Genomic DNA, 12662 nt, shown 5'->3' with positions numbered 1-12662 from the left:
TCAAGGCACCAAAGCAGAAACGGAGTCGTACAGCTTTACTGTCCTTCCCACCAGCCCCTCTGGGCCACGTCCACAGCTCACCCTAAGTGTGTTCACTTATCCCTCCACGCTCGGCCGCCTCCCTCCTTCCAGTGGAGGCCTGTGTGGTCTCTGCTTCCTCCCCATCATCTGGGAGAAGCCGAGGCCAATTTTACTACCTCTCCCCGGGACTTCATCTGGACCGAGTCAGTTTTATCCAATAACAAGGGAAAGCTGGCTTTTACACAATTGCTAGCCATCCCCGGCCTGGCCGCTGGTTGGCTTTATGTAGCAAGCAGGTTGTAACACCTCTCTCTGCCTCTGAGTCCCCGTCTACAGGTGGGCTTGCGGCAGTGTGAAGAGCTCACACCAGCGCCTGCCGCACAGTGGTCTCCCCAGGAACGCGGTCCCTTCCCATCGCCGCCATGTCCACTAGCTTCCTGGGAAGCAGAGAGTCAGGGACCAGCTACACCCTGCATGCCATGTGGTCAGGGCCAGCCGTTCTCAATGGAGAAATGACAGACCACGCACACCCCCAGACCCATTTCCGCCTTCTTGCTAAAGGCGAATCTCTTAGGAATGAAATAACCCATCAGATCTCTCTGTCGTTAAACATACATTCAAGTGCGATCGTATTTTTATAAGGAATTAACTTACAGGTCTAGAGCTCTCTGATAATTCTCAGAATTAATGCTCTATGTTTGAGGACATGGCTCACGGATTTGGGAGCCTCCATCACTCTGCTGCCTGATGGCAGACGACCCCAGGTTCCCTTCCATGACCCCAGACCCCATTCCAGGATCACGTGTCCACAGACGCTGACCCCAGGTTCCATTCCCTTCCATGACCCCAGACCCCATTCCAGGATCACGTGTCCACAGACGCTGGCCCCAGGTTCCATTCCCTTCCATGACCCCAGACCCCATTCCAGGATCACGTGTCCACAGACGCTGACCCCAGGTTCCATTCCCTTCCATGACCCCAGACCCCATTCCAGGATCACGTGTCCACAGACGCTGGCCCTTTGCCAGTTTTCTGCTCTTGCCTGTCCCCCCGGCATGTTTGCACGCACGTCTCTTTTGCTCTTGGTAACTTTAAACGAAGAAGAGTTTGTGGGGGGTTTCTGGTAGTGTCGGAAAACATAACTTTTGCTTTTCCTTGCTGTGGGGTAGGATTATAGCATCTTGTTTACTCTTGCCTTTGCTGTGGAGCGAGATTGGAGGTGGCAGGGGCTCACAGGGTCCGCACACACTCCACAGGCCTCCCGTTCACAGCAAGTCCCTGTTCTGAACCTTTGTGCTTGTTGTTGGCTTTTTAAACAGATGCCACGAGCAAGCATGCTCTTAGAGGGAGGAAAGAAGGCGCTGAAAGCAGAGAATTATTTTCTAAAGCAGAACAGATCATTTGAAGGGCTGCGTGGTCCTTGAATCGGAAGGCACCTCTTCGGGCATCACCGGTGTCCCCGCCCAGATGTGAACTCTGTGATGGACAAGGTCGCTGTGCGTCAGTGACGACCAGTCCAGTCCGCGGGCGCCGGGGATGCAGCTGTGTCCTCGACAAAACTTCCGCTTTGTAAGCCTTCAGAGCCTCCCCTTGCCCCGTGCCCGGCCGGAGTGCCCTAAGGTGACCTCAGCGTGAGGTTATAAACCCCAGGGAGGCAGGCAGGTGGGACGGGGCGGGGGGGGCTCTAGGTGGGTTCGGGGGTGTTGGCTCTTACGTTAGGTGACGAGGATGAGCTCGGGTGTCTGTTGTATTGTCACACTTGATAATTTACGCTGCATATAGTCTCGGGATCAAGAGACCATCTGGACCATTCTCTGAATGGATCAAGGATTGCATGGAATTGGGGTTTTGTTTTTTGGGTTTTTTTTAATCCCAAGCTATTTTGGAACAGCTAAGAGCTGACTATTGAACTTTGGCCTGACCCTGAGGTCTGGAAACTCCGTGCTCTATGAACTGTCCTTTTCGTAAGCTTGGTTTCTTTACCCTGAGGAGACAGCCCTGCTTCCTGGACTGGACACGAGGGCCAGGTGGCAGCGGTGGTGGTGACGATGATGTTAGAGGTAGCAAACACTGTGTAACACGAGCAGTGATGGCCAGTGCTTAGGCCACAGCTCACACACGCCAGGCCCCCTTCTCTATTCTTTACATGTATTGGCTCACTTAGTCTTCACAGCAGCCCCACGAGACAGACGCTGTTGCGGTTCCTGTTTTGCAGATGGACAAGCCGAGAAGTGGGGTAACTTGTCCCGAGTCATACAGCTAATCAGCATTGGAGCAAGGCTTTGAAGCCAGCTGCCCACGCTCCTGGCCGCTAAGTTATCCTTTCCCGAGCGCTCAGCCGCCACCTGCAGCCTCTGTGCCGCACGGTGAGCCTGACCGTCCCTGTGCGCCCTCGGCTGGGGTCAGGCAGTCCCTGGCTACGAGCCCGTGGGCGCGGCTCGCCTCCCTGAGAGCGCCTGGCGGCCACCCCTCCTGCCCACAGCTGGGGTCAGGCAGTCCCTGGCTACGAGCCTGTGGGCGCGGCTCGCCTCCCTGAGAGCGCCTGGCGGCCTGGCGAGGGCTGTCTGGTCCAGAGCTCATGTGAGCCTCCCCCCATACGCCTGGACACTTAATTCAAAACTCACGTGTCCCGGGCTCGCCTGGCCACCTATATCAGGCGTCTCTGGGGCGCCGTGGAGGTATTTCTTGATCTCCATCATCTTATTTGAGTGGATTTTGTCCAGAAGTGATCTCTTACGTTATCAGGAAATCATGGAATCTTTCAACCCATGCTGCTTTTCCTCAAGGCTGGGCTTGACATCCAGTCCTTTCAAAATAGGCACCTCAAGCCAAAAGATGGTCATGTAATTATATCCTATATTTCTGTTGAAGTTCTGGAGTGACAGCAGACGTTCACTCTGAAACAGCGAATGCCAAGGTGTCACACAGTTCTTCACAGCAGAAGCTCTCAGGCCAGTTTCTGAACGTCTGAACGTTCGGGGTTGTGTTCAGAAACCTGCATCAACAACAAGGATAATCACCATTACTGGGTTCTTGCTGTGTGCCTGCCACTGTTCCAAGCACTCTACATGTAGGAACGTATATGATTCTCCTGATTTTCCAGATGAGGAGACCAAGGCACGGGAAGGTTAAGTCTATTGCCAGGGTTACACGGCCACAAAGCAGCAGAGCCAGAACCCAAACACAGGCAGCCTGGTCCCCGAGCCCACATTCCAAGCAGATGGGACCCCGAGCTGGTGGCTCCCAAGCCTGATCAGGTGTCCGGGCAGGTGGACTCTTCTCCACTGCGCTAAGAAATTGAAATTTGGACCTACCGTCTACTTGGGTGACAGTTGGAATTGATGACTCTTTTCAACTTAAATGATAGTATTTCAGTAGGAAGCTCACAGCTTTAATCCCATCAAGACTTTAACTCATCACCATTCAGAAGACATAGGCCGTAGATGGCTGTGTGTGTGCTGGCCGTCAGGACTCTCGCTCTTGGATGGAAAAGCCAGGGCCCACACTCATTCTGCACCTGGCAGGACTCTTGGCAGCCTTGACGGTTCCTCGTTAGTTCATCTAGGATGCAGCCTCCGTGTTAGACGTTCCGGAGCTTTGTTCTGCCTTTTAAAAAGCGTCTGGTTCTCATTTCAGTGATCAGTTGGAGAAAACCTTTGGCCCTTCCATTCTCCGTGGGAGAACTTCATTTCTATGCTCAAAGTTTTCATCTTTTGTGACACTCGGGTTGCTGTTTCATTCTGCGTTGCGTTAAAACCTCTGTGAGCGTGGGGGAATTCTCAGGTGTCCAGGGTCCCTGGAGACCTCCTACCTCACTGAAGATTTTGAAATTGTGGGCAGAGGGATGAGGCCGAAACACTGTGTCTGGGGTGTCGTACGTGCTCACGTCGTGCAGTCTTTTTTCTCCTCCACCATTTTCCAAGTTGCCGACAGTATAAGGCATTTTATATACGTTATTTCATTCTCCCAACAATCCTGTACCCCTGGAAATATGCCCCTGTTCACTTTTCTAGATGAAGAAACAGAGGCTCATGAACTTAAGTTTCTAGTACTTGGGGTTACACGATAGAGGTGGGCTTTGGAAGCAGGTTGACTGAGCTACAGATCCTGGGGTGCGTACTTGATTCTGTCTGTCCCCTGCCAGCTGGAGGAGGTTAGGTACTGTCTCACGGGGAAAAATCCTTGGAGGGCGTAAGTGGTGTACGAGAAACACACGGCCGGCTTCTCTGTGGCTTGTCGCCCTGAGGCAGCTCACTGCCCCTCAGACCATTAGAATACGGTCCCACCTGTCACCTTCCGGTGCCAAGGCTTCCAGGCAAGGAAGGTGACAGCACTCAGCGTGTCCCCGGGCATTCGGGCAACGCTCGTCTGTGGCTTCTGCCGTTCGGGCTCTGCCCGGAGATCCAGTGTCTTTAGCACCCTTCCATCCCCCTCTATCCCTGCCCACTGCCAACGCTAGCACCTTCTTCTGAAATTCTTCCAAACCCCTCATTTAACAGTCAAACTAAGCTGACCATCTATGCTAACGGGCTGGAGCAGTGGTCCGCCAGCTTTCCCACAGAATCACCCGGAGGCTTGGTAAACACAGGTCACCTGACCGCACCCCCCTGCCCAAGTTCTCACTCAGCCGGTGATGCTGACATTGCTGGTCCAGGAGCTGCACTGTGAAAGCCGCTGGCCTAGAGATCCTGGTCCCAGGTGGATGTGTCCCCATGGCACCCAGCTCACCGGGGGCCCCGATGATGGGAGATTTCAGCCACGTTGGGGAAGAGGGTGAGGAAGACATCGGTGTGCGGGCTCCGGCCTCTGTCCCTTCTTATCAAAGTGATGGATGATTGACGGGCGGGGGCTTCGGCCCGCGCGCTGTCACGAGCCTCCGCCAGCTGCACCTCTGAGCCTGCCTTCCTCTGCGGGAGAAGCAGCCTTTCCTCCTGCTTATTTTGCGTTTGCATACGAGTGCTTCTTCATCTAGAATATACGTTGGGGTCACCTGGAGTCTTAGGAAACGCTTCAGAGTCTGAAATTCTGGAGTGGGGCCTGTGAGTCTGTGTGTCTCCTCGGTGCCCAGGTGCCGCCCCAGGTGCTGCGGGAAGGTGGGCCTGCCCTTGGTGTCAGGCTGTAGCCCCTGTGAGGCACCTCCTGCGTTACTGCCTGTGCACGGGTAGCTCTAGCCCCTGCTGCACAAGGGTTCACTTGGAGAGCGTCTAAAAACTTGCCCCCGCCCCGACTAGAGATTCTAAGTTAGTTGTGAGCGTTGGAATTTTCAAACCCCCTCCCACGTGATTCTAACATACAGCCAGTTTAGAAACCACCAGCCTTTGCAAAGGAAAGAGATGACTTCCAGGCGTTCAGGTGCCGCTGGGCCGCGGACTAGTCTGCCGGTTGCTCGGGTGGGGAGGTGGCCAGTCCCCCAGAGGGGCTGCCAGTGGCCCCTGGGGTCTCGTTACGATGCAGTTGCTGCTTCGCAGGTTTGGGGTGTGACCCCAGTGTCACAGGTGCTGCTGGACCAGGCTGATGCCAAGTCTCAAGGCTTGACCACGGGGGCCTCCCCAACACCCGTTACCCCTGGCCGGGGCGGCGGTGGGCAGCTCCTCTCGTGTTGAGGGTCCGAGGCTCTTGATCCAAACCTCCTCTCCTTTCAACGCCATCTTGACGTCTCTCGATCAGCTGGGTCCTGACGCAGGATGCCCGGCAACGAGGGTCTGTTCTAATTTTGTAACATTGGATCTTTCTTCCTTCTCTCTTCACAGTACGAGATGCAAAAAATCTCATCCCTATGGATCCAAATGGGCTTTCAGATCCTTATGTGAAGCTGAAGCTTATTCCTGACCCCAAGAACGAAAGCAAACAAAAAACCAAAACCATCCGTTCCACACTGAACCCCCAGTGGAATGAGTCCTTTACATTGTAAGTTGAATCCTCTCTTCCTGATGGCTTTCCTCCCTCACATTGTTAGCAGCGATGAGCTGGGCTTTATAAACATCTTTAAACATTGCTTCATCCCTAAGCCCTTCTCCTGTGGCAGCTAGAGAGGTAGCTGTGGTCACCCCTGTCTGATGGATAGAAACTCGGTTTACCAAGACTTACCTGACACAGGCCGCAAATTACCGTCAGTAACTTCTGTACAAAAAAATTCTTTTACGTTACAGATGATATAAAAATGTATAGTGTGTCCCACCTCTTGATGGACTTAGGGTTTTTTTTAAGGGTTACAAGAGGGTGTAGGTAAGAGTTTAAACAATAATTTTAAAAACATGGAGTAAGTGAGTAGTACCATAGAAGCTGCTGTTGCCACTGAAATGGGAAGATTATCCTTATGTCTAAGCAGGGAAGACTTCCTGGAGAAGGTGCCATTTAAAGTGGATGTGAAAGGAATGTGAGAATTTCAGAGGCAGAGATGGGAGGAGGGAAAGAAGGGAGGAGGGGGTGGCATAAGCAAGTCAGGAGCAAGAAAGCACTGAGTGCAGCTGAGCACAGCGTGAGGTCCTCTTTGTAGAGGAGAACACAGGAAGCATTTGTGCACAGCCAGAAGGTAGCTGTCTAGGATATAGATCAGAGGCTGTCCAGCTTTGCTCTGTGAGGGGCTGGACGGTAAATAGTTTAGACCTTATGGGTCATACAGTCTCTGTTGCAGGTACACAGCTATGCTGTTCTAGGTTCAAAGCAGCCATAGACAATATGTGTCTCAACAAACGGCCATGACGGTATTCCGATAAAACTTTATTTACAAAAGCAAGCAGTGGGCCTGATTTGGCCCTTGGCTCCTAGTTTGCTAACCCCTAGTCTAGAGCCTCGTTTGCCAAGGGGCTGGTACTTTGTTGATGATGGGGAATGCCAGGAAGAGAATTGAACACAAGATTTTTTTGAATCTCAGGCTCAGATCATGAGCCTGTGACATCTCCCCCAGAATCATGACCCAGATAACCGTGCGCGTGTGCGTGTGTGTGTGTGTTCTTTCGTAGCAAATTAAAACCTTCAGATAAAGACCGACGACTGTCCGTAGAGATCTGGGACTGGGATCGAACAACCAGGAACGACTTCATGGGGTCCCTTTCCTTCGGAGTCTCGGAGCTGATGAAGATGCCGGCCAGTGGATGGTGAGGAAGTCCAAGCGTGTCTGTGTGAGCCAAGGGTTAACTGTCTGGAAATATTAGCACGACTAGAGATTCCGGAAATGGGCCGGTTTAAGTCCAGAGTGACTGTTGATCACGAAGTTACCTGGGTACCATCTCCCCGGGGGGATGCATTTCAGAAACAGCTAGACTAGAGCCTTGGGGTGCGGGGTGAGCCTGGGTGGTGCCAGCGTGGGGCTCACCCCCTCCTCCCCCCGTCTCTGAAAGGTACAAGTTGCTGAACCAAGAAGAGGGTGAGTACTACAACGTGCCCATTCCAGAAGGCGATGAGGAAGGCAACGCGGAGCTGAGGCAGAAGTTCGAGGTGAGGAGACAGCGCAGCGGCTTGACCACCTTTCCGCGTAGAAAGCTCCACTCCAGGAAGGGCCAGGTGTTTGTGATCCCGTGTCTGGAAGGCAGACCGTCATTTAAACGCTAATCTTGTGCTTTATGTAAAGCATAAGCGTTGCGCGATCACCTTCCTTTGCAAGCTGTTGACATTCTGTGGCTTTGATCGTTTAGAGACAGGAGATTGGAAACATCCCAGAAGTGAGTGTGGTTGGTTCCTGTTTAAGGAATCGGTTTGGCATCAGCGGGGAGACGGCCCGGGTCTAGCCTCCTCCAGGTGGGCAGGAAGTCACCTGGGCCTTAACCTGGGAGGCTGTTCAGGTGTCGTTATCAGGCCAGAAGCTTAATCTTCACTGCAGATCACTGGGAAGGGCAGCTCCTTCTCATCCTCCCCCTGGGTGCATGTCTGCCTCTGTCCCGGTTTTGTCACCTGCCACCCCGACTTCCCTCTCTCTCCTCCTGTCAATCCCTGCTTCTCACTACTTAGCAGACGTCTCGGCCTTTCGTGAACGTTCTTTCCTCCAGGCATCCGCCTTATGTTCCAAGTCACAGCTTTTCATTTTTCCGTGTTTCTCTAACCACCTGTGCGCTGGCTGTTGGAGGGATTCATTCTAGCAGCCCACGGAGTCTCTGTGCCTGGCCCGTCCCTTGGGAAGCTTTCCCTTCCTCGGGCTCATTAGGATGCCCTGCAGTTCCCCCACCCTGAAGAAGCACACGCGTCTGCACAGAGACCTGCCATTGGCACTAACGTGATGATGCTCTCGTGTGCCTCCCCTTCTTGCTGTGGCTTTCTTCTTCCAAATAAAATCCTGTCCCAGAGACGCATACAGGTCATATCCAGAGAGACTGGGTTCCAAAGGACATAAAACACAAAAATGTTCAAAGTGCTTTGTCACCGATACCTGGTTAAAGAGGCTGTTGATGGCAAACACTTAAGGGCAGGGGCTGCGAGCCTGGGTGCCCTTGGGAGCGCAAAGGGGTGAAATGGGTCCCCGAGAATATAAATAAACGGCGGTGACGGCGGGCCTCTGGGTGGGTGGGACAGCGGGGTGCGGTGCGCGCGCAGGCGGCACCCCCACCCCGGGCCCCAGCCGACGGCGGCCGAGCTCGAAGCGGGTCACATGCTGCCGGATCTTCCAGTGCTTCCAGGGAAGCCGCAAGGCCAGGTTTTCACGCGGCGCATTTTCTGATTCAGTTTCGCATCAGCAGCCAATTAAAGGTTGAACTTCGTGCGAGTCTAACATGTATCTATTGCCTTAGACGCAGGGAGGATCCAGCCAGTGAGAACCAGCTTGTAATCTGTGCCCTCAAGAAACAGAGATGAAGTTCTTTGCGAAGAGGCTTACAATAGCTAGAAGCATTCAAGTGCAAGGCGGCCCGCTAGGGTCTGGGGGCGCTTCAGGGGCCTCTGCGAGGCGTGGCTCTCGTCTGATTGCTTCTTCCTTCCCGTCACCATCCCGCCGCTCCCCGCCACAGGAGCACAGGTGCCTGGAATGCTGCCAGGAGGGCTGCTTCCCTGACCCTGACCCCGTGCCCCCTGCCCCCTGAGGAGGGAACCCTTCTAGAGAGTGTCAGGACGGAAGGGAACCCAGGGGCTAAGGAGACCCTGCCTGCGTCCCGCGTGGGGTGCGGGTGCAGGTCACCGGCCGTGGGGCTCAGGGCCGCGGGAGGTGCGGGGCGCACCTGGGGGAGGAGGGTGCTCGGGCCTCGCGGTGGCGTCACTCGTGGTAACGTCTGAGGCTTCTCTTTGCTGGTGGAAACACACTGACGCGCGTCTTAGGCTTCATTTCCGTGGCTTCCTGGTGAGTGACCCTCCTGTTTTTCTGGGCGGTGAGTTTAGCTTTTTACAAAGGTCAGCGTTCCAAACTCGAAACAAAAACAAAGCAACCCGGGCCAGAGGGCTTGAGGCTGGAGGGCAGCGTTTCTCTCTGGGGCGGTTTAGGGGCCGCGTGCGTTGAGCCTGGCGCTGTTCACCGCCTCGGCTCTGGGGGTGTGAACGTCACTGACCCGGCGGTGGCGTCGCGGGCTTTGCTGAAGGGCCTCCCCCGTCCAGCTCGGTGAGTGCTGTGCCCGGGGTGTCTGGTGGACCACGCTCCAGCCTTTCCTCTCAGCGCCCCCCGGCTGTGTCCCCAGGCTTTGCCAGTCACCGCGGCTCACTTAGAGCATTTGTAAAGCGCTCTGCAAGAGGCTGCGCGGGAAGCCGCTTGCCAGCATCACCGAGATGCTGAGAGTTTGGGGACCTCTCGTGCGGCCGTTCAGAGTGGGCAGATCGGATTCTAGGCAGGGCCTCGATTGTCCAGTGGTGGGGTCTGGAAATGGGGAAGTTGCGGGGTTTCCCCGGCACCAGACTGCTGTGAGTCAGGCTGTGAAGGCCAGGTCCACGTTGGGGCAGCCCTGGGTGACAGCCAGCCTGCCCGAACGGGCCCCAGTGGCATCAGGCTGTGAGTTAGGACACTGCCTCTGGGCGCCCCTGTTTCGCCCCTCTCAGCCCCCAGCCGCAGTGTGACCGCCTCCCAGCATCTACAGAATCCCCTGTGTTCCCTTCCCTCCATGTGATACATGCCGTGGACTTGCTTTCCACACCAATGCTCCCGCCCCACACCCACTCTTTTACAGATACTTTCCCAGTTTGATTCAGCTGAGTGCAATTTTCTTTAAAATTTCAAGTTCCGTGGTGAGTCAGGATTGGCTGAAACACAACAGGACAGTTCGTCTTGTTAGGAACAAGCCTTCCTCAGTGGGATTGTAGAACCTCTAGTCTATAGGCTTATTCTTTCCGTGTCCAGCTCTGTTTTCTAGGAAGAGTTAACTCAATTCTGGTTTTCGAATCCTTCCCCAGAAATTAAAAGTCATTGTCTTATGAAAGAAAAATCAAAACAAATGAGCGTTTACAACCCAGCCACTGCACTAGTATTTATCTGGTCATAATATGGGAAAAGATTTCAAATTTATTGTTGATTCTAGAATCTTGGCAAACAGAACGATCAGTGAGTGAAGCTCTTAGGAGCCCAGGAGAATCCCAGGGTGGTTGGAAATGACCTTACTCTGTAATGTGTTGTCCCACTGGAGTTCGTCTGCCTCAAAGTCGAAGCCAGAACCTTGACTGTGATATTCACGGGCAGCGCATCCGCGGGCCTTTAACCTGTTCCGTGTTTGTCTTCAAATAAAATCCACGTGGACCCCGATTCACAAACATAAATTATACATTTGTTCATTTGTTCACTAATAAGGTTTCCAGCAATGAATAAAGCAAACTGTCCCCCCATCTGTGGAGGTTAGGTTCTGTACCTGTGAGCCTTGCTTCAGATCTCTTTGGGAACGATGCAGGAAGCGTATTGGGAAATAAACATAACCCCCTGTGCTGGTCAGTGACCCCCTGGGCCTCCCGTCGCTGTTGAGGACATCCAGGTCTCCTGTTCCTTCCTCCCGCTTCTGGGCCCCGCTCCCCGTGGTGAGGCTTGTGGTCAGAGGCCAGGAAGAGGGTCTACTTTCCCTCAGAGGTGATCCAGCGATGGGTTAGCCGTGCCTAGCAAACTTTCCTTAAAGGGTCCCATGATAAATGCTTCCGGCTTTGCACAGCATGGGGTCTCTGGCACAACTTCTCACCTCTGCCTTCGTAGCGTGAAAGCAGCCCCAGATAAGATGTCAACAAATGGATTTGGTTGCGTTCTAACAACACGTTATTTACAAGAACAGGCACCGGGCCAGCTCCGGCCCGTGGGTTACCAGCCCCTGGCTCAGCCCATGGACCCGAGAATCAGACCTGGTTCTGCCACTTATTAGCCACGTGACCTTCCTGTTTGTGTCCTTCACTGTAAATGGGAATAATAGCTGTATTTACTCACAGAATTGATTCGAAGATTAGTCAGTAGGAAAGTTCTAAAAGCGTACTTATGCAAGTGTTAGCTCTTAACATCATCCCCCTCTGTATGTTTCATTGCAAAAACTAGGTTATTGAGGGCACTTTTTTTTTTTAACTTTAGGAGCTTCCCTTAAAAAAATGAATTTTCACGTTGCAATCATGCTGTAAATAATGGGCACGTTCGAAGTTCTGTAGACCAGCCCTATGATGAAATAGAGGCCTAATGGTAAGAACTTTATCGCCGTTTAATAACATTGTTTTTATGGAGAGATCTATCCTCATTTACATTGACATGGATCTCTGGAACATAATGTGTGTAAATTGGGAACTTCGTGTAACTGGCAACGGATCAGATGATCCCTGGACAAAACAGGGTTTCAGCAGTTTTCAGGGGAGGAGAATTCTGACGCCGAGGAGTCAGTCTGCATGGGCGCTCCTGCAGGGGCTTGGTTTAGGGTCCTGGTTAAACACTCCAGGTAAGCACATCTGGAAGATGCTGGCTGTAAGCCACCGGGAATGAAGGCAGGTTATATAATTAATCACCAGGAGAGTGGCAGCTAATGACTCATTAGGTCAACGACAGAAAGGGCCCGTCATCCACTCACACGAAAGTGCAGCATCTCTGTGGCTGCCATGTTGCTGTTTTGATCTCTTGCCAAATCCGGGGTCTGAACCTTTCGCATCTTGAGCTATGCCTGGGGACTTCTACAGGACATTCAACTTACCCTTTGGAAGAAAGGGTATCTTCTGACCACACCTGTTCCTCGTTTAAAACGTTTTCAGAGGACCTACTGGCATTTGTCCATTTCCCCGGTTATTAGTGAGCTGGAGCATTTTTGCCTTGTGTCTGTCAGTGGGCTGACTCTTCCCCGGAGCCATCTGGGCCACGTCTCCCTACAGAGTTGGGTTTGTCCCAGAATCAAGAAAATGGGAGGAGGAAAGGGGAAGCGAGGAAGAGGACCCCTTCCCTCCCTCGGGTCTGATGTGGAGCCTTCTCCAAAGGCCTGGCCCCTCATCCCTGGGCAAGGCTTTCTAACCAAGACCAGCCCTGCTACCCGGGGAGAAACTGAGCCAGAAGAGACGAGAACCTTCGTCAGGTTTTAATCCAGTATCACTGCCACTACCTCTAACTTGTATTCTGATGACCCTCAGGTACAGATGGGCTTTAAAGGAACTCATTTCTACCTGTGGGGTTGCCTGTCTCCCACACATGTCGTTATGGTTATAGGAGAGTCCAAGCTTTAAAAAAAAAAAGTCGGGCTTCCCTGGTGGCGCAGTGGTTGAGAGTCCGCCTGCCGATGCAGGGGACACGGGTTCGT

At 53.2% G+C, this 12662-nt stretch overlaps 1 protein-coding gene across 4 annotated transcripts in view; it reads left to right on the top strand.

Annotated features, from left to right (window-relative positions):
- Positions 1 to 12662, top strand: part of PRKCA (protein kinase C alpha) — a 363871-nt gene that overhangs the window by 285542 nt on the left and 65667 nt on the right. For all 4 annotated transcript variants that reach the window (XM_024760799.1, XM_024760801.1, XM_024760802.1 and 1 more), the window contains 3 exons: positions 5772 to 5928; positions 6984 to 7118; positions 7362 to 7458. In XM_024760799.1, coding sequence (XP_024616567.1) covers positions 5772 to 5928; positions 6984 to 7118; positions 7362 to 7458 — 389 coding nt within the window. The remainder of the gene's footprint in view (positions 1 to 5771; positions 5929 to 6983; positions 7119 to 7361; positions 7459 to 12662) is intronic.

This window comes from Neophocaena asiaeorientalis, unplaced genomic scaffold (assembly GCF_003031525.2).
Source record: "Neophocaena asiaeorientalis asiaeorientalis breed wild unplaced genomic scaffold, Neophocaena_asiaeorientalis_V1.1 scaffold30, whole genome shotgun sequence".
Classification (NCBI taxonomy): Eukaryota; Metazoa; Chordata; class Mammalia; order Artiodactyla; family Phocoenidae; genus Neophocaena; species Neophocaena asiaeorientalis.
This window is presented reverse-complemented; position numbering and strand designations above follow the sequence as displayed.